Below are 23,810 nucleotides of genomic sequence, written 5' to 3'. Positions count from 1 at the left end.
TTTAAGTTGTATATGAATTTGATAGTTTAAAACGCTTCCCCATGCATATCTAGGAATCTGGAAAGGCTCCCTACCTGTCCTTGCTGCTTACATTTTCTTCTCTTTTTCGTTCCAAATTCTCTCTTCTTTCGGGACATGTGCATGCTTGTTGTCAACACAAGCATTTCGAGTCTGTTATGATCAAGATATTGAATCTGTTGTCATATGCTTGTTTGCATTAGGGGCGTGCTAGCTTGTTATCAACAGAAGATCGTCTGGTTTCAACTTTGAACAAAGTATAGTTGCTTAGACATGTCCCCAAACACTGGCTTAGTGCCATGTTCAATAAATAATAAAAATAACGTTTCCGTTATGCCAAATTCCAAGCAGGAGTTCTTCTGGTGAGTGGTTTTTGCCAATCACATATGAATCTCATAAAAAATAAAAAAATAAAGAAGAAGCCAGATGAAATATATAATATATATATATATTTTGGATAATCTAAATTGTTCAAGGGATATCTCCCTTATCCTCGTTAAGCTACATCAGTTAAATGTTCAATGGAGTATTCGAATATTGTACAACCACCCTTCCCAATCAAGGGTATCCCTCCACCCTAAAGACTCTCTGCCCCACTAAAAAAGTAAAAAGAAATATATAAACCCGTACTTTTGATGTCATGCCAGCAACTACTAAGCTCCATTTCATTTCTCTAGTACTTCTTGTGGTTTCCCCCACAATCCTCCTAATTTACTTCCGATGAAAATGGATGAGATCATAGTAAGTACATCTAACCCCGACAGCCGAATAAATTCAGTCTCTCATGAACATGATATAAGGAAAAGAAAGCCTAAAACTAGTGAGCCAAACAGGGGAAAAAACAAAAGAAGAGATGCAAAACTGAATCACAGCGGTCTTGATACCATTAAGCCTTGAGGAAATCCGTTTCCGACTTTCTGTGGTTTCTTCTTAAAATTTGTAATGCTACAATGTGGACATATGTATTCCAGCCCATCTGTTTTTGCATAATCCTGCAAGTTGGAAACAAATTATCACAACAATATTTTTAAAAATGAAACACCAACTTTTGATGGATCCACTCCGCCTGCATATTCATGTACAAAAGGTATGGACTTGATATTATTCAAAGGGTATGCTTTTCTAATACCTTAAAAGCACCAAGACCCTGCCTTCTGTCACAGCCAAAGTGGGCCCACTCGCCACATATGCCACAATTCACCCAATCCCCTGCTGCACTACTGTTAAACAGTCCACACTTCCATTGTCAGCAACCACTTGTTTAACATAAACATCTTTACATACCATTTCAGCAGGGAAAAATCAAAAGGAGAAAGAAAAAAGTAATAACCTGTGGCATAGCAGGCAACACTCCCCATCTACATCATCATGAGCCAATTCGTATTCTAGAAGGTAAGTTTCATAGTGTCTCTTTAGCGTATTGCCAACTCCCTGTCAAAACATATAGATTACCTAAATCAAATGAATTTTTTTTTTTATAAATTTATTAATAAGCAAACAAATATTTGACACGTACAAAAGGAGCATACAAGAGTAACCCTTAAACATAAAAAAGTAAAAAAGGTCCATAAAATTTTTCATGAGTATTATAATTTACTTGATTTTTCATAGGTAATATGCGATCAACTATTAAACTACTCATCATATAGATTCTAAATATGCTCGTTACAAGTTATCACCAATGAATACTTTATTTAGACTGATTTAGGAATCCTAACCACTCTAGGAGTAAGCATTCCTTCCATCCCATACCCCTACCTGTTTACCATCCTTTTCCCTTTTCCTTCTGTCGCAAACTGTGAACTATCCTTAAATATCTAAAAGTCAGGTAGAAAGATCTGAGAAAGGATTGCAGGGCATACTGTCATTCTATTCGTCATAGTGTAATTATGCATCTTTGAAAAGATCTGCCCTTTCCAATTGATACCGTTGCCAACATGAAAGCCTCCTCTTGTAACCACCTAAGAGCACCTCAAATGTTTCAGTAACAAATTCTACAAAATTCTCACTAACTAGAAAAATGCAATGAACCAACCTCTTTGTATAAGTTGTAGAGGTCAAGACGCTTCCCATTAAGTATGGCATCTGGAAACTCAGCAAGCCCACCTTGAGGTATAAGTCGACTGTGTCCTCGAAGGATTAGAAACTGCATCACATCCTTCAGAAACTCCTCCTACAAGAGAATAATAAATGACAAAAACAATAAAATGACACTTATTAGACCGTTCCCAAAAGGCATAAGATTTTTTTTTTAATGAAGAAGAAATCTAAAACCTACTTTGGGAATAATGAATCAGCAGAACTTATTTCCTAAGGATCTGACTATCACGTAACACACGTTCTAGGGGTAAGGGCTTATATATTACAAATATTGACTACAGTAGGAATAGATGAGGTGCATTCAAATAGGACAAGTATTCTTCAATCAACAGAAGTCATTAAGGCAACCATTATTTAAGAAGTCTTCTCTTCATTTCAGAGGCATCTTTGATTTGAATTAAACTTTGAAGGACACAGCACTTCCATTTGGTTTTCTAGCAGACATGTGAAAAGCCACTTTATCTCAAAGGCGTGTATCATATGGTTTTGATCTATTAATTTAGAGTCCATTTACCAAGAAGTTATGAGGTAAAGAAGCCTTAACTTCTTACCATAGAGATTATGATTTTTTTAGAAGTAATCAGAGGTTTATCAAAAAACACAAAAGACATGGCCCAGGAAGATAAATTAAAAATATCATTTCTTTGTAAATTTCTTGCCAAGGGCCTGTGCAGCCCCAGATTAGTCGGGGCTTTGTTCCGAACACTTGTTGCCAATAAAAAAAAACTGTATATTTCTCATTTCTTCCTTTAACCTAAAGAAATATGTGAGAACAGGAAAAATGGAATTCCAAAACAACCACTTTTGACAGCCAAACTTTTGGTGATTTGGTGAAACAAATTAGACAACTTACCTCAGAACAATTATGCATTGGACTTCTACCACACCCATGTTTCTTCAGAGGTAGTGGATTCAAGGAAATGATCTGCTTAGACTGAGATGTGCTCGAATATGATCTTCGTTGTGTTGTAGGAGTTGATCCTACAATACTATGCTTTGTAGGGACAACAACCGGCAAATTAGCCTTAACTTGGCCTCCATCATGCCCATCTGCCTCGGACATTCCCGAAAATGGTGTCATTTTATGGTGCCGAACATGAGGAATAGGTCTCATTGCAGCAACCTTCAGTCGTTTCCTAGCAGGGAGTAAGGGCATGCTAGCCCCATTCCTCAATCCAGTGACCTTGCTCTCTTCATCAATAATCTTACTAGAGACACCATCATGAGATGTAGGTGTAGTTTCTTGTCTTGGTTCAGATTTCTTTCGACTGGGAGCAGGTGGTCTCAACCAACTTGGGGGACTGCTAAAAATTAAATTGTCCATGCAGGTATCTTTCCCGTGCCTTGGATAGAAAAAGAGTAAACGCTCCGCATCATCTCTCTCGAAAGAAGCAACAGGCAATCCCTGGATGCTGGCAATGCCAAGTGCAACTAAACTACGATACGAAACATCTGGGGCTAACTGCCTCAAAACCTGAAAACACAACCACAAGCAGCATGGTAACAAATATCCAGGGCTGGCTGCATCAAATTCAGTCAACAGAGTAAGTGCGTTTAATATATATATATATTCCTCTGAAACAGATTCAGATTTGTTGTACAGGTGGCTTTGTAGATACTCCAATTTATAAAAAGCCAAAAAAAATTGAACTTCAAAAGCTGAATTTCTATTTGTTTTCCCAGGGTTTACCACAAGGATTAAATTGTCACCACTTCAAAATATCCAAAGAATTTAACAAGCCAATTTACCAGCAATCATTTCATGTCAAGGTCCGAGTTAATTATACTATGCTTCGACTTTTAACAAGCCAATTTACCAGCAAGCTGACATTCTAACATTTAGGAATTATGTTCATATGAATAGTGTATAAAGCTTGGCATTTGGGGCATGGTAAAGAGAGCAAAACTCCTGCAACTCGGTAAGGAAAGTCATAATGCTTAAAAAAATTGGGTGCGGGGGGTTGGGGGAGGGAAAGGGTGTTAGTAGAAAAACCTGTGAAGCCCACGTAGGGACCTTCATGCCAACTTCAAATACTGTTGCCCCACAGGCAATTGAAACAGATCTACGAGGCTCAGAGAATGTAATTTTGTTTTCCTCACCGTCAGGCACTGTATGAACTGGTTGACTCTTCTCAATAATTTCGTTCTTTATATGATTCTCCAGGAGCTGAAGATCAATAATTCAACAATTATGAGATTTCACATCTCCTATACCAAAACCTTGTCACAGAAATGTGTTCATATTACCTGATCATCAAAGCAAGTTTGCGCACTTCCAGACACCAGAAATGAGATGTGGGCACAACTGCTGGTTGTCACATCGCATCGCATGGTAACTACACCACGAGAAAAAGTCCCTGCCTGAAGTGGCGGTGGAGGGGCACTAAACCACATTGTAGATGTATCAACATATTAGAATGTCAAATATTAAAACATCTTTTATGAAGTTCAAAACCCCAGAAAGCATCATATCAAGAAAAAAACACAACACCAGTATCTGTAGGTTTTCTCACAGACAAGGGCATAAGTATCTCTTTTGCAAGCAAGGGCATAATCTTATAGTTTAGAAGATTAAGTTGACAGTAACCAAAAGATTTTTAACAACTCTGAAGAATTATAAAGGCACCATATATACCTAAATTTGCCGTGAAGTTTGCTCCCACGTAGCTGAAACAACATAAAGAACAAAGTGAGAAAGAAAAGAGAGAACTGAAACCTTCTTGAACTGAAAAGATGATACCAAAAACATGCAGATAAGACTCGTACAGACAAACAATCATCACTTACTTCAATGTTCAAGAGGGCATTGAGGCCATCTGCCAATGATTCTAGCATGCATGCATCCTGAAAGGAAATTGTTCAAAAAGTATACTATGAACAAATATATATGTGGGTGGATGGCTGTGTTTGGTCTGCAGTGATGTGCAGATGTTCGTAAGTGATGAAGAACCAATATAGAGTGATAAAGAGAGATCCAACCCAGCTTACCAATGTGCAAGGCACTCCACAAACAAGAAACCTTAAGCTCACATCATCATCGTGTATCTTTATGGCAGGTAGAGTACCTGAAGAACTTTCATCATCTCCCTCTGCATCTATCTCAGGGGGATCGACACTGATTTTCAATCGATCCCCTATAAGGAATGGCCCCAACTCACCAGTAACTTTATGGCTGTTATTAGGAAGGACATAGTTGTTTCTTACACAGTAGAGCCTGAAGGAAGCTCGTGCAAGTTGGAAAGCATCCCATGTATGAGTTGATGAACTGCAATCCAACAGATAAATGAAACGCCATGTCAAGCTCATATCATATTATCTAACTCTTATTATTATTATTATTATTTAAGGCCTTGAAAACACTCCCCCTCCAATAACGAAAATAAAATAAGAAGACACAAAGCAGCCTGTGAATCCCTTGCAAGAGTTAAACACATTTAATCAGCATCATCCATGAAACATGGCCCATCTCAGTAGATGGTGGTAGTAGTAGTATAAATATATGGAGATCAATGTCCCAGATGCAAAATAGAGGATTTCAAACCAAACTCCCCCCCACCCCATGTAGGCGGAGGGGTCAAATGGGCAAGCTCACAGTTCTCTAAACAAAGCTCACAGGCTTAATCAGGATCAAATTGACCCATATAGCAAACAAGCACAACAACCAAAAACAAAGCTCAAAGGCTTAATCAGGATCAAATGTGAATTGCCCAAGGTGCACTTGCGGGAAACTCGTTACTGAGGGCTGTGCACCCCCAGGATCAGTTGGGACTTTGTACTCGGACACCCAGTGCCAATAAAAAATATATATATCTTGACAGTCTCAAGAACATGCAAGCGTGTGCACAAATGCACACCACAAACTTCATACATATAGTCTGACACTTCATAGAGAGAGTAGTTCTGTTCCACAACGAGATTATTTATCTTGCCTCCAAGCATGCACACGGAAATTTTTGTTCATACATTGCCTCAAAAATTGCAGAGATAAACCTCACCATGCACCTACTCAGTAAAGATAATATTTTTTTTTTTTTTTTTTTTGATAAGTAAAACAAGAATTTATTAATATACCAACTGTCGAATACAGAGAAAATGCCCTAATTATGTAGGCATATTAGAAACTAGGAAAACATGAAGGTCCATGCCATTAAAGTCTATTGCAATGGCCCAAGTACAAAGAGTCCTAAAGAAAAACATTTTAAGCTCCTCTAAAGTTCTCTCTTTGTCCTCAAATGTCCTCTCATTGCGCTCTTGCCATAGACACCACATAATACAAATGGGGATCATCTTCCAAACTGCTTTGATTTGTCTCACCCCATGAATCGAAGCCCAGCAAGCCAATACCTCCAAAACTGTTTGCGGCATAACCCACATTAACTCCATCTTTTTAAACACCTCGTCCCAAAGAGTCCTGGCTATCTCACAGTGTAAAAGTAAATGATTTACCGACTCACCCCCACTTTTACACATACAACACCAGTCTGCAATAATAATCCTCCTCTTTCTTAGATTATCCGTGGTGAGAATCTTACCCAACGATGCTGTCCACACAAAGAAAGAGGCTTTGGGAGGAGCCTTATGACGCCAAAGCTTTTTCCAGGGAAACTGTATCTCTGAAACTTGTGTGAGAACCTTATAAAAAGAGCGAACAGAAAACACCCCATTCCTTGCAGGACACCACCACAACCCATCTTCCTGCTGGATGTTTGGACGAATAGAATAAAGGAGGCTATAAAAATCAACAAAACTCTCCATCTCCCAATCCTGTGCCGCTCGGTTGAAATTGATATTCCAATGGATGTTTCCACCTGAAACTTCCATAACCTCCGCCACTGTGGCATCTTTAGTACTTGCAATTAAGAAAAGAGACGGAAACAGATCTTGAAGAACACTGTTATTACACCACGCATCCTTCCAAAATCCGATCTTAGAACCTGTCCCTAATTGCAATCTAGTGTGACGATGGAAGACTACCCATCCTCTTCTAATATGTTTCCATAGCCCCATACCAGGAGCTCCTCCAACTTCTCTAGTACACCACCCCTTCCCTAAAACACCATATTTGCTCTCGATCACAGTCTTCCATAAGGCTTCTGGTTCCTTAGTATATCGCCACAACCATTTGCCAAGTAATGCCCGGTTAAACAACCTCAAATTTCTGACACCCAAACCTCCATTGGAGATAGGACGACATACTATCTCCCATTTAACTAGGTGGAATTTAAACTCCTCACCTAAGCCCCCCCACAGAAACTCTCTCTGTAATTTCTCAAGTCGACCCGCTACACTCGCCGGTAAAGGGAATAATGATAGGTAGTAGGTGGGTAGATTTGAAAGTGTACTTTTGATTAAAATGATCCTGCCCCCTTTTGATTAAAGGAATAAGATAATATACCTTTGTACCACCGAAAATAATGCATGACGAAAATGGCAAGCAGCATAATAAGAAATTGCATTCTTCCAATATATCACATAAGGAATCCCCTGCAAAAGTGAAGCACCCCGATTTTAATTAAATTTTCGATGAACTAAAATTATGTTAAACCATTGAAACGCAAGCTAGCACCTCTAGAACTCAAAGCTAAGCAGCTGACACTAAACTTATTCGCTATTAGATAACCATTAGTGGTGAACACCTGAAGGCATGATCAAAATTCCATTAACTCACCTTTGAGTGAAGCACCTCTGCTAATTTGTCTCCATTTGGGATCTCCAAATAAACCTGCACGCACATCAAAGCTTAAATCAGATCATAAGTCAACATACCCACATGACTTTCAACAAAATTTGAAAAATAGAAGTGGTAAAATGGGAATAATCAGCATGGAGTTTAAGCAACAAGATAAGACCATGGAGAACCATGCAAATTATCCGTGAACATGCTTCCAATTTATCTGAACTTACAGCATTCCTACTGATTTCTTACTAATTGTCTTGCCTTTGCTCTATTTTCTTATTATAATGAAAACTCAGTGACCAATTCTTTACAAAGTTCTTTTCACTACTACATTTTGTTAATTCAGCTTGTTTTTTATAAGTAATAATTCTTTTATTTTAATTCAGATGATTAAGGAGCATAAGTGCAATTTCAATGTTTTTTTTTACTCTATAATCACTTCTCTTTCTTCCACAAGCCTTCCATTTTTTCCATCTCAATATTTATCCAACAGACACAGTAAGAGATAACATATATTTCTCAAAAGCTTAATTTAGCACATACTGACATATGACTACACAGGTGGAGTATAAAATTCAGAACTAAAAACTCAATCCTATTAATCCAAGCACGAATGTCTCTGAAAATAACAATCTAAGATATTGTTGCAAACCGGAGTTCTGACAACATACAAGAGCTTGAGCAGTCTTGCAGTACCTGCCTGACACTATTAACCAAATGTCCCAGCGTTCGATGATTGTTATGCAGAAATTCACTATGCATGAAGCTTTAATGTCCACAGTAGAAAAAAAAGATAAAAACAGTCATATGGGGAACTGAGAGGAGGAGATAATGAGATGCATGTACCAACTAAGTCACCAGCCCTAAAATGGAAAAGGAAACAGAGTAATGCAATGACCACTTGTGGCAAGCTCACTCCGACACCACCCCCCAGTGGCGGAAAACAAAAAAAAAAGGAAGAGAAAGAGGTATGTACATAAAGAATGCACTTAACATGCTCAATTTAGATATATCACATACTGCGGTAGGCAATGTGGTGGCAAAGATCTCAGATATAACTTCTGGGGTGGACATGTCAACACCTTGCCACACCAGACGCCCAACTTCATCATTCTCGAGTTGCACTCCTTGCAAGTAAACAATACTCGGTCTATATGATTCCAGGGTCCTACAGAACTCATCTTTGCTTGGATTGGTCAGAGTCTGAACCTGCACACGGAGAGTGAGAACTATAGTAAAAAGAGTCAACAATGAATATAAGCATGTGTAACACAATTCATTTCTGAAATTAATAACAGAAAATTTACAACCAAAAATCCAATATTGCACCTCCAAACGTCCAGAAGACGCCAATTCAGGAAAAGGATATCTGGGCTCATCCTCTGCAGCATCCTTCTTGAGTTTATCTTCCGAAAATTTCCCACAGGTAACAGCAAGAAGACTACATGTCTGTTTTGAAGCGCCTTGAGGATGAACCATCATTCACAATGCTAGTATTCTCTTTCCGGGAGAGTAGAACCACCAATTCTCTTATGCCAAAAAGCCTCACAAGCTTCTTACAGAACACTTGGAACCCGAAATCATGACACCCACTTGATTCAAACTCTGCACCAATTTCCACCCCAAAGGAGAATCCGCCCACAACCCATCAAGACCCACAAGCAGATCCTAAAAATCTAAGCAAGCAAACAACCCAAATCCCAGCCACCAAGCCAGAATTCACCACCCAAACACTAAAAGGCCAGGGAATCCAGAACCGAAGCAAATCAAACCCTATATCCTTATCATGGAGATATGAGCAAAATTAATCAATTTTCTACCACTGATCGAATAAAATGTTGAAAAGCCCTCAATTTTCAATGCCGAAAGCTATCAAAACCGAGGAAATAGCCAAGACCCAGATCGGATAAGGAGGAAAACTCACCCCTTCAGACGATAAAACAGAAAACCCACCGACCCATCCGGGGATTAAAGGTCTTCAACTACCCAGAAGGGGGAATCGAGAAACATCGATGATCCAAGTGAGTCCGCGGCTTGTAGAATCATAAACAAGCACTGAATGGACAAGCAAAGTAAGAAAAAGGTAACCCTAGGCCCTTAAAATTCACTTCTCAAATTTTTTATTTCGAAAAAATGAATCTATAAAAATAAGAACTTTTTTTTTATATCCCAATTTACACTCCACGAAAGAAAAACAATCAAAAGCCCAAAATCAGATTATATTATTCTCAAGTGTTAAAACAGTATGAGTCAGACAAATCTAACCTCAGGTCAAACATCAAAACTAAGGAAAAGAAATAAAAGAGGGCGACAGAGATTACAACTATAAGGCCCTTTGACGAACACATAAAGTAAAAGCTCTCATAGGAAACAGAAACCAAAAAAAAATCCAAAGATGTATTTTTTGTGAACAAATAATTAAACAAGTACTCGTCGGTAAGGTTCTCTTTTCTTCTAAGTAATCGAACCAAACGAATAGTAGGACCTAAAATCCATAGAGATAAAAGTTTTCGGGATAATTTGCATTAAGTGGGTGGCCAAAAGATTCGGACTTCGTGAATGTAACGACGTAGTCAGTTCTCCAATAGATAGATTAAAAGTCAAACAGAACCTCGGATTTATTTACTAGTTTTACCCGTAGTCCTACGTTTCTTTCTTTTTTTGTATGTTCATTTTCATGCTTCTTTTTGATCTTCGTTCGGCTACACGAGGCCTGCTCCCCTTTGTTTCGAAACTCCAGTGTCCAGTCCATCACCACTCTCTCTCTCTCTCTCTCTCTCTCTCTCTCTGTGGAAATTAATAACGACAAAAAAAATTCAAAAAGTCAGCTTTAATTGTACAACTCGTGGAAAATGCCGTAAGTTGCAGGGTTGATAACTAATCGCAATTGCACAGCCATTGGCCGAGTTTTGGCTCCTCTTCTTGTTCCTTCCGTTTTTTAATTTTTATTTTTATGGGCTCTTCTTGTTCTTCTTCTTCTCTCCTAAAACTCGTTATAACTTCATCAAAGAAACGTGAAAAATTTGTAGTAAGATGATATGTAGAATTAACAGCAATACTACGTAAGTGTCATCGAACAGCATTCCTCAGCGATATCTTGCTGGTTTTGGTAATGAAAGTTGAGTTTTCTGCACGTGTTGAATCGAAATCTTGCAAGAAAATTGGCAACATAGAGAGCACTTTATACCACTTATCAAGAAAAGGCTTCATGCGGTGCATCTACTCACTAGCAGGCTCTGGAGTACGTTATGATCACTTGTATTCAAAATTATATGGATTCGGCTTAGTAATCTGTATAGCACCATTCTTTGCTCATTCTCACGGTTTGAAAAAGCCGAAGAGGAAGAAAGCCTTACCCGTTTGGATTGACAGATATTGAGAGATAAAATAAGTTGCGAATAGTAATAAGATTTATGAGTTAAAAGTTATAAATAGTAATAAAATGACTCGACTCATCTCTCAATCTAAATCGGTTAAGTTAGGTATTGTTTGGTTACGCAGTTCAAATGAGATGAGATGTGATGTTTTATTAAAAGTTGAATAAAATATTATTATAATATTATTTTTTAACATTATTTTTATTTTAAATTTTGAAAAAATTGAATTATTTATTATATTTTGTGTGAGAATTTAAAAAAATTATAATGATTATATCATATGAGATGAGATAAAATAATTTAATTTTGTGTAACCAAACCAACCATTTTTATAGTCCTTATTTCCTCCCATAAAAATAAAGAATTATTTGATATAAAGAAAAATACAAATAACATCGTTACTTGATGTACCTTTTAGATTATAATTTTTTTTTTAGTGTAATACAGATTTAACTACCACATCTTCTTAAAATTATATATCCTTGTAAACCTAATACTTATATAAAAACAAATCCTTATATGTTTGTGTATGGAAGATCGATGAGCAAATATGCGGTGAGATTTAGCTTAGAGCATTCTCAATAGATGCTCTATAATATATTTTTCTTTAAAATATGAAGAAATTTGTTCAAGAATGACCTACAATAGATGTTGTATTTCATCTTTATTTTCTATTTTGCTACAGTGATCCCGCTACATCTAGAGGGAACTGTTCATTCATGTAAAACATTTTTAATTAATTTATCTCTCGTTGTCTGGTTTTTCCATTTCTTCAAAATCTTTTATCTTCATTTTAGACCTCCTCTCTCTCTCTCTCTCCCACACTTTCTTATTTGTTTAGCGTCAAAGACTCTGTGTTTCTCTCAAATAACACCCTAGGCACCGAGTTTTGCTCAAATAATGATTTTTAGCTTTTGAGTTTCTTTCAAATAACAATTCCATATTTTCAAGTGAACTATTTTTCGAATGCAAACAAAATATCTTATTTTTTAAATTAATTTATATTTTGATTTAGCTTATAAATTTGGATTAATTTAAAATAGAACATAATTATATGATATTGTATATGATCAGATATTCCAAATATCAAAAGATATGATGATATCATTAGTAATTAGAGAAAATTGTTATAATGAATAAAAAAATTAACAAGTATAATATTTAAATGATATAAAGAAAAAATAGATAAGCTGATGTATGATATATTGTAAAAGTCAGTATGTAAAATAGAAAAAATAAATTTTAATGATGTATTTTAAAATATAAAATGAAGAATCTATTGTGAGTAATCTAAAAAAAAAAAATAGTTCCTTTCTTTGTGTAGCAGGCAATGAATGAGCTTGCCTATACGGAACTCTCTTTTATCCGAGCTAGTCATAGCTAGGGATTATGAAGGAAGGATTAGCGTGAATTTGTGAGTGTCGTGGATTAAAGAAGAGAGACTGATATTGATGGCACAACAATACCTAATTTTCACCATTTTAACTCATACATCCAAAAACATTATCTAAGTTTTCTAAAATCGAACTAATCTATGTTAATAAACAAGTTAATTTCCTAATAGAATCATCTTAGATATAAAAACTAACTCAAAATAATGATAAGTGAAATCCAAGTAAAACTCTCGACAAATCTTTTTAGTTACATACTATATTAAATCATCAATTGTCTAAAAACTGAACCAAAGACCTTGCTCATAGGATTGAACATTATCTGCCTTTCGAACTCAATGCATAATCAATTCAGCTCTTGCTACATTTCCTTGATAGAAGATTAGATTTTCATCGGATGAGCAAAAGATCAAAGTGTTTACATGATTTTCATTCCAAGTTCATACTATTTATTATATTTTGTGTGAGAATTTAAAAAAATTGTAATAATGTGAGATGATCGCTTTATCAAACCAGCCTAATTTACAGATCAATATGACAAATACAACGTTATTGTCATGACAAATGGGATCAGCAGGAGCTCTCTCTCTCTGCCAACTATGAAACAATGCTATAAAACTACTGCCCTTTTTGTCTAACTAGACAAAGAAGCTGCTGCTGCAAACATCAAAGCATCGATAATGCTGAAAAATTAGAAAAGAAAGCAGCGGTATATCTTTCAGGCCGGCCCACTTGCTATGGCCTTATGGTAACAGACGAAGCTGAAAGAAAGCGACGGGCAAGAATGATAACTAAAGTGATGCTTATCCAGCAATCGAAAGGGAAACAAAAGCACTGATTTTCTTTCTCTTTTTCTTTTTGGGTGAAAATCTTTCTACTTGTTTTATAATTTATACACCAAATAGAGCAAAAATATTTACAACAGATATTCTTTCAGAAATTCTCACTCCACACCACAACACATTCAGTGCATTGCTTCCGATCTGCACCTGAAAACAATAGTAAAATAGAGTGAGTGTATGAGCAATGAGGCTATGAAACTATTGCCCAATTTGCTTGACAACGGATCCTCGGCCTACGCTCATGTAGCTGACGGAATTCCTGCAGGAGGATTTGAGTCTCACGCCGGCCACTGTTGCAACGATGCCCATGATAAGGTGATAGCATTTGCTTGGTAGAAGTACTTTCTACTTCTCTCATTTCATCCAAAACTATTTGGCTGTCGCGGCACTTTACACTGCAAAACCCTTGGTCACCCCTGCATTAACGAAATATATATTAAACGCTCACAATCACAAGCCAAACGATTTCTCGATTTAAAAAATTTTGATCTTCTAGGAAAAGCAATGAACTTTCATCAGTTATAAACAGTTCTATAATACAATATATACATGATCGATCTTTATAGATGAGTTTACCTGTACATGTATACATCTTCATGTGGGCTTAATTTCTTGCTGCATAACCGACATGTTTTCAGAAAACAAGAATATTCAAGAGATTTGGTCTGAACATGATCACGCGCTTGAGATGTTGGTTGGCTTTTCGATATTGCATGAGATTTCACAAGAACATTGGATTCACCATGTGAAATCTGTACAAGGATTTGCAACCCAACAGCTAATGAAATATTTTTTGAGCACTTATTTTTTATGCTCTCCCCATTGATGATGATCTCTTTATCCTCCAACTTGAAAGGACTCCATAACCTTGGAAGCATTTTTATGAACAGAGAGAGAGAGAGAGAGAGGAATTTGATGAGAGTTCTGAAGTGAAGGAGAGAGAGACATTTAAAGGCTCTTTGTACACAGTTCAGAATAATGTCAAAAGGAGAAAATAACATGTTTTACTATTGTTATTCAGTTTCTTACGTGCTCCATTTTGCTTCTGATTGTTCTATATTACAAGAGAAATACTCTAATTATAAAATAATATATAAAGATAATTCTAGAAATTGATGTGCATTAATCTAGCTTATCAGATTATAAAATTATTTTTATTATAAAGTAGATCTGACGGATTATATAAAACGACGTTAATTGATGAAATTATTTTTATATAATCACTTTATAACTGCAGTACTACTCATTATAATCTTTATCGGCCGAGTTTAGCAGTGCATGCTCTTTCCCAAGGATAACATAGTTGGACATTTTTTAGGGCTTTTTTGTTTTGTTTTGTTTGGACCCACCAAAAGGCACAACATTTTCTTAGGTCTAAACTTTAATGAGAAACGTGAAAGAAGCGAAAAACGTAAGGATAGTGTGGAAAAACATTTCATGTGCTGTTCGAGAAAAAAGTAATGGGATTTGGGAGCTCTTGCATCCCTTGGGAAACATAGGTACTCCTATTAAGAAAAATAAAAACAAAATAAACTTCCACCCAGCATTGATTTTATACGGTCGGGATCAAAAATCTAAGACCGATTTATGAATCAAATGGCTATTAATTAGCTCTCTCCTTGAGTAAGTTTATACGGAAAAGAAAATATAGAACACGGAAACTAATAAAAGGATTGATTTTCGACATACGTCTAAAATTTGATGATTTAATTGGATGGATAAGTCTAACCATTTTAATGATTCTGATGGGGCTGAAATCAAATGAACAGTCGCACATCAAGTTATCAACAGGATCCACGTGTGACTGGTGAGTGGCAAGCATTCCTAATTAAATCAAATGTCCGACGATCTCAGATGATTCAATGGGTGGCGCCACAGATACAAAGCACGGAATTGATGATAACATGCTGCAAGTAATATAAGTTCATCAACAAAATTGGATAGGAAAAGAGCTTCCAATTAAGTTTTTTGTTTTTTTTTCTTTTTAAACCGTGCACATTATCATACAGAGAAATGATATATACAATCTTGAAATTTACAATTTCCACGTACTTCATTTAAAAAAAATAGATAAATCCGATATTTATATAAAAAAATTAGTTTTTTTTAATGATAGCTCTATTTTTTTTTTAAAATTGAGTATTTTTTTGGATTGAAATTTGTAGGGCCCGTAAGTCTTGTCAGGAGCGACTGGGGAAAAATTAAGGCCCATGTAAATGGAAGCAAGCTAGAAGATGGCCCACAACCATGGTATTCATGAAACCCAACAAAATCTCTATATAAAGGGAAAATAGTTACAAATGAGGCCTATAAATGAAGGGCCCACTTCATATTTGATCAAGTTTTGTTATACTGTTAAGAGAAGGGAAGTATTCAAGTTTGTATATTTTTACAGGCTCTCATATCAAGTGGGGCATGGCATCCAAAAATTCTAAAAAGCAAATATTCTCCTATCTTATCAAACAAGGGCCTTCCGAGTAAGCTTATTGGGAGTCCAATAAACCCTGAACAAAAGCAAATAAACCAACGACTCCAACATCAAAAGCACCAATTCCAAAATCAAAACAAATGACGAAAACAGAACAGTATAAGTGGGGCCCACCACAAAAACAAAACACTACAAACAAAAACAAAAACAAAAAGTTCGCACCTGATGCACAGGCATGCATGTACCTGCACATAGGAATACATGTCTGTGTGAACATGTGCACATATGCGTGCCTGATCATTTACCAAGTGCACAGAAAAATCCACCAATGCTAACCAAACTTAACATTCATTCATTCATTGAGTCCAGAATATCTCCATGACACAAAGCATTCTTACATCATGATCTGGAAAACAGTAAATGAGACAAAATTGTAGCCATAACACGCCTATAAGTAGAGCTGGATGAGCTCATCACTGACCACAGATGGAGTGAGGACACCCAAATCCGTGAAGAGTAACGTAAGATATTGAGGAGGTGTATAATCCCGAGCAGACGTTTCGACCTCAACCTTGGAGGGGATGGGCACCCCAAAATCAATGGGACGTAAAGCAGGGGCCATGTCTTTCTGGTCCAATGGGTAAAGGCGAGCAAACTGCAAAGAGTCGTATCAAATTATCAATCTCGTATAATTCTTGTAAGAAAAAACACCATGTTTAAGAAAATGTGATAAATGCAACAAAGTGAATTGGTCCAATTCATCATGCAGTTTTTGATACCGTAAAGAACAAATTTTGGCATACCTTGTAGCTTTCAGCAGCCACATAAACTGGTTTGTTCATGCTGTGTGCCACCAGTGCAATTTGGTACGTTCCCATCATATTAATAATACCCCCACTCTCAACCACCCCATCTGCCCCAACAAATACCATATCGACCTCATCCATACTATAGGCCGCTGCAGAGTCAATTAGAAGCTTCACAGGAACATCAAGCTTAGCCAGCTCGTTAGATAATCGTAAACCTGTTCTATCTGGTCTTCCCTCTGCATTTTACAGCATGCAAATTTAAATTTGGTGGTAAGAAATGATAAGATATGGAAAATCATCACGACACAATATGGAAAGTCTAAACAGCAAAACACAAAATTCTCATCTCATCTCATTATTACACATTTTTCAAATCTCCATACAAAATATAATAAACAATTCAACTTTTTCAAATCCCAATACACATTTTTCCAATCCCAAAACATATTTTTCAAATTTCAAAACAATAATAATATTAAAAAATAATATTTTAAATACAAAATTCTAATCTCACTACCCAAACCTGCCCTAAGAGATGCAGACACCGCTCACTCATTCATTCAAGAATAGTATCATCATGAGTTACGATATGATATGCAGATGTAAGGCTAGAACCCCTGGTACGTGTTACTGGAGCAGGGAACCATACTCAATGGACAGGTATATAACTACTCAGAAATCATCCACTTGGACCACTTTCAATGACAGATGATATTGATCAAGTTATGCACCAAGAAGATAATGTTATTTCTTGCAACCTTGCTTATTTGCAACTGAGGCTCTTGAAGATGTAAGTAAAGGCTCCAATACCAAATAAACAAGATCCCAAATAGCTAGTGCTGCCAATAGAAATGGTGCTAATTTTGATTTAATCCAATTAAAGGATACTCCAATGCAAAAAGAGGGTGTTGACAAAATAAAACCTGTGCATAAGACCCGGAAGAGTTTCTTATTCTGAGCAGCTGTCTTCAGCACTTCCAACACAACTCTAGAAAAACCATGCACCAAAATGGTACAACCATCAAAAATAAAATCCTGACTAAGCATTGCAATTATCCTGCGTGCCTGCAACATTAAGACAATTAGTTGTGCTAATAGGGGCTTCACGACACCATCGCAAAACATCATATAGTCGTTATTAGCTTAGTTACCTTATAAGATATCTCACCAAACTTCTCTGCACGTTCAATCAAGCGAGACCTAGCTGAATTGAAGTCCTCGTATTCTAGAGCTGAAGTTCTAGTTACATAGCGCATGAACAGATCACAGCCTGCTGTCAAGGAGATGGAGGTCGTGTCCCATGACTGGACAGCAGATACAGGTTAAACATATTAATTGGCAATCTAATCTATATATAGGTGAACAGATTTAGTGGACCACCCACATAGCAGACAGTGACACTACTTTTCTCTCCCACATTGCCCCAACTTTGTCACAAACACATATTACAATTCCCCATGGCTGAACCATTATTTTTGCAATATTTTTTTTTTTTTATAAGTAATCGATATTATATAAATAGAGATAGTCAAAACCCAAGTATACAAGATGATATACAAGAGATAAGACCTATCTAGGTCAAAGTAAGGGAAACTAGAAAGTCATGAAAATTCAGGCCATTAAAATCTAGAGCAATGGCCCATAAACATAAAGTACAGAAAAATAGAGTTCTTTTTTTTTTTTTTTTAATAAGTAAAATAAGACTTTATTAAATCACCAAAGTAACACGATACAAAGAAAATGCCCTGTTTATGTAGGCATGTTGGAAACTAGGAATTCATGAAGGTCCATGCCATTTAAGTCTACAGCAATGGCCTAAGTACAAAGAGTTCTAAAAAATAACAATTTTAGCTCCTCCACATATCTCTCTTTGTCTTCAAAAGTCCTCTCATTTCATTCCTACCATAGACACCACATAATACAGATAGGGATCATCTTCCATACTGCTTTAATCTGTCTCATCCCACGGATAGAATTCCAGCAAGCCAATACATCCAAAACTGTTTTCGGCATCACCCACGCCATATCCATCCTTTTAAACACCTCGTCCCAAATAGCCTTAGCTATCTCACAGTGTAAAAGTAAATGATTTACCGACTCACCCCCGCTTTTACACATACAGCACCAATCTGCAATAATTATCCTCCTCTTTCTTAGATTATCCGTAGTGAGGATCTTACCCAAAGACGCTGTCCACACAAAGAAAGAGGTTTTGGGAGGAGCCTTATGACGCCAAAACTTTCTCCAAGGAAACTGTATCTCTGGCTCTTGTGTGAGAACCTTATAGAAAGAGCAAGCTGAGAATACCCCTTTCCCTGCAGGATGCCACCACAACTCATCTTCCTGCTGAATGTTCGGTCGAACAGAATATAAGAGGCTATAAAATTCTACAAAACTTTCCATCTCCCAATCCTGTGCCGCTCGGTTGAAATTGATGTTCCAGTGAATGTTTCTACCTGAGACTGAGACTTCCATAACCTCCGCCACTGTGGCATCTTTGTTACTTGCAATCAAGAAAAGAGACGGAAACAGATCTAGTAGAACACTGGTACTACACTATGCATCCTTCCAAAATCTGATCTTGACACCTGTCCCCAAGTGCAATCTAGTGTATCGCTGGAAAACCTCCCATCCTCTTCTAATGTATTTCCATAACCCCTTACCTGCTGTTCCTCTAACTTCTCTGGTACACCACCCCTCCCCTAGATCACCATATTTGCTTTCAATCACAGTCTTCCATAAGGCCTCTGGTTCCTTGGTATATCTCCACAACCATTTGCCTAGTAAAGCTCGATTAAAAACTCTCAAATTTCTGACACCCAAACCGCCATTGGAGATAGGCCGACATACCATCTCCCACTTAACTAAGTGGAATTTAAACTCCTCTCCCAAGCCCCCCCACAGAAAGTTTCTCTGTAACTTCTCAAGTCTACCCGCCACACTTAGAAAAATAGAGTTCTAAGTTCCTCCGAAGACCGCTCCTTGTTTTCGAAAGTCCGATCGTTCCACTCTTGCCATATACACCACATAATACAGATCGAGATCATTTTCCACACCGCCTGTTGAACTCCTCTTGGAAGTGTCCAGCTGGCCAGTAGATCTACCACAGTTGTAGGCATAACAAAAGATAACTCTATCCGGCTAAAGACTTACACCCACAAGGCTCTAGTTGTCTCGCAATGTAGCAAAAGGTGTTCCACTGACTCGCCATATCTCTTGCACATATAACACCAGTCTACTATAACTATCCGGCGCTTCCTCAAATTGTTGGTAGTCAGAATCTTCCCCAACGCTGCTATCCATGTAAAGAAGATCGCTTTCGGGGGCGCCTTATTTCGCCAAAGTCTCCTCCAAGGGAACGAAATATTAACGGCTTGGGAAATGGACTTATAGTATGATCGAACTAAGAAAATGCCCTTACCCGCAGGAGTCCACCACATCTTATCAGCTTGTTGTCTATTCGGCTTCACAGAATAAACCAGACTGAAAAAAGCCTAAAAAATGTCCACTTCCCAGTCTTGTGCCGCTCTACTAAACGTGACGTTCCACTGCACTTGGTCCCCTGATAGAAGCATAAGATACTCTGTTGAAGCTTCCCGATTGCGTGCCACTCGGAAAACTGCTGGAAATGCATCCTTTAGAGCCTCATTCCCACACCATATGTCCCTCCAAAACTTAATACGAGAACCCCTTCCCAACACCAATTTAGTATGTCTACTGAAATCCCCCCACCCACGCCTAATGTGTTTCCAAACTCCAACACCGCTGGCCCCATTTACCTCTTCTTACCCCCCCCAAAAAAATAAGCTTCCATATTTACAATCAATTACCAGTTTCCATAAGGCTTCTGTCTCTGTGTTATACCTCCATAGCCACTTCCCAAGCAGGGCCCGATTGAATGTTCTTAAATTTTTTATACCCAAACCACCTGACGAGATTGGTCTACACACCTTATCCCAACTGATCAGGTGAAATTTGAATTCTTCCCCTATCCCACTCCATAAGAAATCACGATACAGTTTATCAATTCGAGCCGCTAACCTTGTTTCTTTTATAGGTATTTTTGCAATATCGTTTGCTTGCCACTTCTGTTAAAAATAAACATTTGTTTCAGATATCTCTCCTCTTTATTTTTGTTTTCAATTTTTTACCAAATCTGCCTGCCAGGGGGATGTGCAACAACTTTACCAAATATCCTCGCCTAACTACATTTTTAAATCACTTGATGTCCACAAGTTTAACCTATAATGTACAGTTATAATCTATAAGCAGCTCATTCTACATGAATTCTTTGGCATAAACATTTCAACTAATTAACACAAAGACTAAACCAACACATTCATGATATCTGAAATTTGTACATGAATGCACTCTCTCAAACTCAACGACCTGCAACTTAGACATGGTCAAAAACATTTAATATGCAGTTCCACATCCAAACCCCAATACCAATTCTCAAGGGCTTCTTTCCAGAAATACATCAACTGCAACCTATTTCTTACTGACCTGAGGTGCTATACATGAGAAACTCCCACAGAAAAATCGTAAGGCCACAAACAAAATGGTCGTTCCAATTATATGAATCTTTCTTTTTTTCACAAATTCTATGGCGTCACTATAACTTCCCAGACCACCAAACTTATAATTCAAGCCAAGTCACGGTATTGCTGTGTAAAATCTTCGAACATAGTACTAAAAGATGAACGCCAGGAGAATAAACGTGACAGACAACAAACATGTAAATCTTTCAACAAAGTTAATTTAGAATGGGACAAATACGTGGTAACAGCAACTTGTAATAATGTTTTCCATTTAAAGAATTGATCCAATACACTTCTAACTTAAAATAGATTATAAAGAATTACACTTACTTTGAGAGAATCAGAGGCCTTCTTGAGCTCAATTTCGAGCTCCATCATGGTGGTGGCCTCGCTAGCCCTAATCACCGCGGCCAAAGCCCTAATTGCGGCGACAGCCTCGGCGAGATCGGGCTGCTTCCGCCAGTTGTCGAACTCTTGGATGACGCTGAAGGACTTGCCGGAGTCGGACTCCTTGAGGTCAGGTTCCGGCAAGGGAAGGTCCTCGGTTTGGCGCCCGACGGCAGCCTGTGCCTGGGCTAGCCAGTCGGGGGTGACGACGCCTGTGTGGGCCGCCCTCGTCTGGTAATAGGCCGAGATCTTAGGGTTAGGGTTTTGGTTGAATGGCTCAACGGAGGCCGCCATGTGCGACGACTCCGTTTGGGGCGGAGACAGAGACAGAGTTTCGGGTTTTGACGTTGATGCGGCGTCGTGTTGATATCGTTGGTCGAGAATGAAAGAGGCCGATCTCCGCCACATTAATACGTGTATTATGAGGGTGTCACTTTCCCACGAAAACCCTCGACTATTTACGAGAGAAAATCACCAAATAAAGAATAAATAAAGAAAATCCGAATTCGCAGGGACTGTTGTGTTGGTAGATTCCGATCAGTCGAATCATTATGTTCGATATAACATCGTAGGATTGGGATAAACAGAGAGAGCGAACCTGATTATCTTCCCACAATTTTAATTTTTTTTTTTATAAAACAATTTTTATTTTATTTTATTCCTTTCTCCAAACAACATCATAGATTCGATTATCTATCAACTTAATTTGTTATAATTATATCTTTAATACGAGTTTGTTTTGAGAATCATGTCTAATATTTGTTATTGGTATGCGGACATCTCATGAGAGTTCATCTGGCCGAAATTGGCTCATCTTATTGGTACATTTTGTTGGTCATGTTCAGGGCATGTTTGAGTGAGAATTTTATAAACAGTAATAAAATCATTTGAATTAAGGACTTAAGGTATTTTGTATTAAATTTTAAAAATTAAAAATTAAAAAATCATTTAAATATTATATTTTTAATATTACGTCTATCTTGAAATTTTAAAAAAATTATATTTTCTTTATATTTTATTTTAAAATTTAGAAAAGTTATAGTGAGTAAATAAAAAATTTAAAAATTTAAAATGAAAATGTATTTTACTTACCTAAGGACTGGTTGGATAATGAGATGAAATGAGATGTTTTTAGTTGAAAGTTTGATAAAATATTATTATTGTTTTGATATTTGAAAATTTTGAATTATTTATCATATTTTATGTTGTAATTTGATAAAGTTATAATGACGAGATAAATGAGATGAAATATTATCTGAATCCAAACTAGCCCTTAAACAATATTTGTGAATAAAATTGTGAGAAATTTTGATATGAAATGAGAATTTATCATCTCTATTGTTTTGAGAACTCCTTGCAATAAATCAAATTATCAACCTTTGATTTTTCCGATTTAGCGTGTGTGACATATTTTCGTATTTGCACAACCTTAAAGGCTATCCAGGTCTCAAATGAGGGCTCCTAATAATAAGTAAAAAGATTAGTCATATATGCAAATAGTATAAAGAGTATCAATCTTTGAATTTTTTTTTTTTCTCGTTTAAAGTACGTGAAAATATTTTCGTACTTGCCCATCGATAATTATATAAATATTTTATGCGGGCTCCTAATAATAAATAAAGTTGTTATCATATTGGATAAATAGGGTAAATAGTAACAACCTTTGCTTTCTCTCATTTAGGTCTATTTGGACAGTGAGATAAAATGAGATGAAATAAAAGTTAAATAAAATATTATTTTAATATTATATTTTAATATTATTATAGTTTTAATATTTAAAAAAGTTGAATTATTTATTATATTTTATGTGAATTTATAAAAATTATAATGATGAGATTATATAAAACCGTTCTATATCCAAACGGGACCTTAATAAAAACTTACAAAAAAAAACTCAATTTTCTACGTGTCACCTATTGCCTATTGATATGATAAAGGTTATCAAATTTAAAATTCAAAATTTGAATTTAAAAGAAAAAAATTGTTAAAATGAGTTTTAAACGTAAAATTATAAATACATGTAATATTACTAAAAAATTAATTAAGTGACACTTTTATCATATTATGTCACTAAAAGTTGACACATAAATAAAAATTTTGAATGATACGACCTTTTGTGATAGATAAGAGTGCTAAGCATCCATACTACGTATATAATAAATACTTATTAGATTAGATAAAAAAATACTAAGTATAGGCTATTTGGAGGGGGGGTGTGGTCTTTACAGCCACCGTTGTAG

At 36.6% G+C, this 23,810-nt stretch overlaps 3 protein-coding genes across 3 annotated transcripts; all 3 read right to left on the bottom strand.

Annotated features, from left to right (window-relative positions):
* Positions 1-445: 445 nt before the first annotated feature.
* LOC109004980 (AT-rich interactive domain-containing protein 4-like) lies at positions 446-10,558 on the bottom strand. Its single transcript, XM_035683279.1, has 15 exons — positions 9,125-10,558; positions 8,816-9,004; positions 7,787-7,840; positions 7,514-7,602; positions 5,107-5,383; positions 4,906-4,962; positions 4,754-4,785; positions 4,366-4,501; positions 4,112-4,285; positions 2,972-3,592; positions 2,054-2,191; positions 1,881-1,979; positions 1,349-1,449; positions 1,148-1,238; positions 446-1,010 (listed from the first exon to the last, which is right to left on the bottom strand). Exons 1-15 carry the CDS (start codon positions 9,275-9,277, stop codon positions 885-887), a joined length of 2,337 nt encoding a protein of 778 aa, XP_035539172.1. The 5' UTR covers positions 9,278-10,558; the 3' UTR covers positions 446-884.
* A 3,028-nt stretch (positions 10,559-13,586) lies between these two features.
* Positions 13,587-14,308, bottom strand: LOC109004984 (FCS-Like Zinc finger 17-like). Its single transcript, XM_018983718.2, has 2 exons — positions 13,982-14,308; positions 13,587-13,821 (listed from the first exon to the last, which is right to left on the bottom strand). Exons 1-2 carry the CDS (start codon positions 14,281-14,283, stop codon positions 13,596-13,598), a joined length of 528 nt encoding a protein of 175 aa, XP_018839263.2. The 5' UTR covers positions 14,284-14,308; the 3' UTR covers positions 13,587-13,595.
* Positions 14,309-15,979: 1,671 nt separating this feature from the next.
* Positions 15,980-22,169, bottom strand: LOC109004981 (translation initiation factor eIF-2B subunit alpha). Its single transcript, XM_018983716.2, has 5 exons — positions 21,514-22,169; positions 17,794-17,946; positions 17,566-17,707; positions 16,637-16,878; positions 15,980-16,488 (listed from the first exon to the last, which is right to left on the bottom strand). The coding sequence occupies exons 1-5, from the start codon at positions 21,976-21,978 to the stop codon at positions 16,282-16,284; spliced, it is 1,209 nt and encodes a 402-aa protein (XP_018839261.1). The 5' UTR covers positions 21,979-22,169; the 3' UTR covers positions 15,980-16,281.
* Positions 22,170-23,810: the final 1,641 nt, after the last annotated feature.

Source organism: Juglans regia, chromosome 12 (genome assembly GCF_001411555.2).
Source record: "Juglans regia cultivar Chandler chromosome 12, Walnut 2.0, whole genome shotgun sequence".
Lineage (NCBI taxonomy): Eukaryota > Viridiplantae > Streptophyta > Magnoliopsida > Fagales > Juglandaceae > Juglans > Juglans regia.
The sequence above is the reverse complement of the archived record's forward strand: the minus strand, read 5'-3'. Positions and strand labels throughout refer to the sequence as shown.

Coding starts and splice junctions, on each gene's coding strand:
- LOC109004981 (XM_018983716.2), bottom strand. CDS start 21,978: ATGTGGCGGAGATCGGCCTCTTTCATTCTCGACCAACGATATCAACAC. Junction 17,708..17,793: donor TTGGTGAGATATCTTATAAG/GTAACTAAGCTA, acceptor TTAATGTTGCAG/GCACGCAGGATAATTGCAAT. Junction 16,489..16,636: donor TGGCTGCTGAAAGCTACAAG/GTATGCCAAAAT, acceptor GACTCTTTGCAG/TTTGCTCGCCTTTACCCATT.
- LOC109004984 (XM_018983718.2), bottom strand. CDS start 14,283: ATGCTTCCAAGGTTATGGAGTCCTTTCAAGTTGGAGGATAAAGAGATC. Junction 13,822..13,981: donor GAAGATGTATACATGTACAG/GTAAACTCATCT, acceptor TCGTTAATGCAG/GGGTGACCAAGGGTTTTGCA.
- LOC109004980 (XM_035683279.1), bottom strand. CDS start 9,277: ATGATGGTTCATCCTCAAGGCGCTTCAAAACAGACATGTAGTCTTCTT. Junction 4,286..4,365: donor AAACTTGCTTTGATGATCAG/GTAATATGAACA, acceptor ATTGATCTTCAG/CTCCTGGAGAATCATATAAA. Junction 1,450..1,880: donor CTATGACGAATAGAATGACA/GTATGCCCTGCA, acceptor ATGTTTTGACAG/GGAGTTGGCAATACGCTAAA.